We start from the raw sequence: 1,283 nt of genomic DNA, 5'->3' as shown, positions 1-1,283 counted from the left end.
ACCTCATGAAACCTAGTCTCTTGCCAATTGGTAAAATGCTAACTTGAGAACCGTTTAGAAATATCGATAAAATCAGATTACCAGGTAGCCGGATCGGGTTCCGCCAGTTCTGAATGAAGGGCGACGCCCAATAACCAGAATATTTTACTCTGGTCTCAAGTCGCATCAAACCGTTTTATTGTTTGCACATCTTCAGTAACTCAAAATCCTGTTGCCACAAAAAATAAAACGAATATATATATTCTTCCCATTTTGATGCAGCGCTATGAAATAGTTTAATTACCAAGGCTAGCATCTCTCCAACGGCGCATGCGCACAGGTAAGCACTCCGTAAACAAAGACTTGTCCGAATGTATGTTTGAATTCCTACATTCCGACTAATAAAATGTCGCATGAGCCCGGATACCAACCTTTATGACTGAGAGTTACCAAGCAGAATACCACTCAGATGTAACATTTTCTCCAAAAACGTATCTACATGTTCATATGAGGTAGATAATCCTGAGAACAGAGCCGGGGCGTCGTCCAGCCTCTGAGAGTCCGAACACCGCCCCGTCACATGACAGGAAGACTTCCAGGAACGTGTTAGTGAAGCGCCTCGCGAGGGTCCCGAAGAAGCAGAATCTTGCCTGAGCCGAGAAAATGACTGCCGTGGCCCCCGTGGAACACAGCACAGTGCCGAGGGAGCTGCAGTTCAAAGTGCTAGTGATCGGGGAATTCGGTGTAGGTAAGTCATTGTGCCTACAGGTGTGTGTGTGTGTGCGTGCTAGGTGACAGGTGAGTTGGTCAAGGCGAGGGAATTTGTGTTATTGTTATTGAGAGAACGTTTCGTTGAAGGAGGTGTTGAATTTACGAATTTTTCGCTGGACGATCGAAGGACTTTGGAAGAGAACGAGGAGATTAGTGTGTGAGAATTACATTGAGCTGTGCAGTGTACTGACGGTCGGAGTCTTGACGTTGTGAATAAATGAAAGTTTCCCCTGGAAATTGAATCATGGGAAAGGGAAAGTGCCTCTTATCACAAACAGATTGATGTGCCATTTGCTTGTTGTTGTGTTTATTTATACAGAAATATAATTTCAAAATTTGCTTTGTATTCCCATCATTGTAAATGTATTTATATACCATTTATATGTATTTAGTTATCAGTCAATATCAGATAAGGTCTTGAACTTTTAAGATGATAAAAGTACTAAGAGTATGGCTATATTAGTTTTTGTTTTTTTCTGTATACACATTAGGACCAAGTAATTGAATGTAAAAGTTTTTAACTGAATCAATTA

The 1,283-nt window shown here is 41.3% G+C and overlaps 1 protein-coding gene across 1 annotated transcript in view; it reads left to right on the top strand.

Moving 5' to 3' along the window:
- Positions 1-569: 569 nt before the first annotated feature.
- Positions 570-1,283, top strand: part of LOC125036504 (ras-related protein Rab-32B-like) — a 9,920-nt gene continuing 9,206 nt past the window's right edge. Inside the window, exon 1 of the mRNA XM_047629140.1 lies at positions 570-727. Within this exon, the coding sequence (XP_047485096.1) occupies positions 643-727 (85 nt within the window). The 5' untranslated portion in view covers positions 570-642. The remainder of the gene's footprint in view (positions 728-1,283) is intronic.

Source organism: Penaeus chinensis, chromosome 21 (assembly GCF_019202785.1).
Source record: "Penaeus chinensis breed Huanghai No. 1 chromosome 21, ASM1920278v2, whole genome shotgun sequence".
Classification (NCBI taxonomy): Eukaryota; Metazoa; Arthropoda; class Malacostraca; order Decapoda; family Penaeidae; genus Penaeus; species Penaeus chinensis.
The sequence above is the reverse complement of the archived record's forward strand: the minus strand, read 5'-3'. Positions and strand labels throughout refer to the sequence as shown.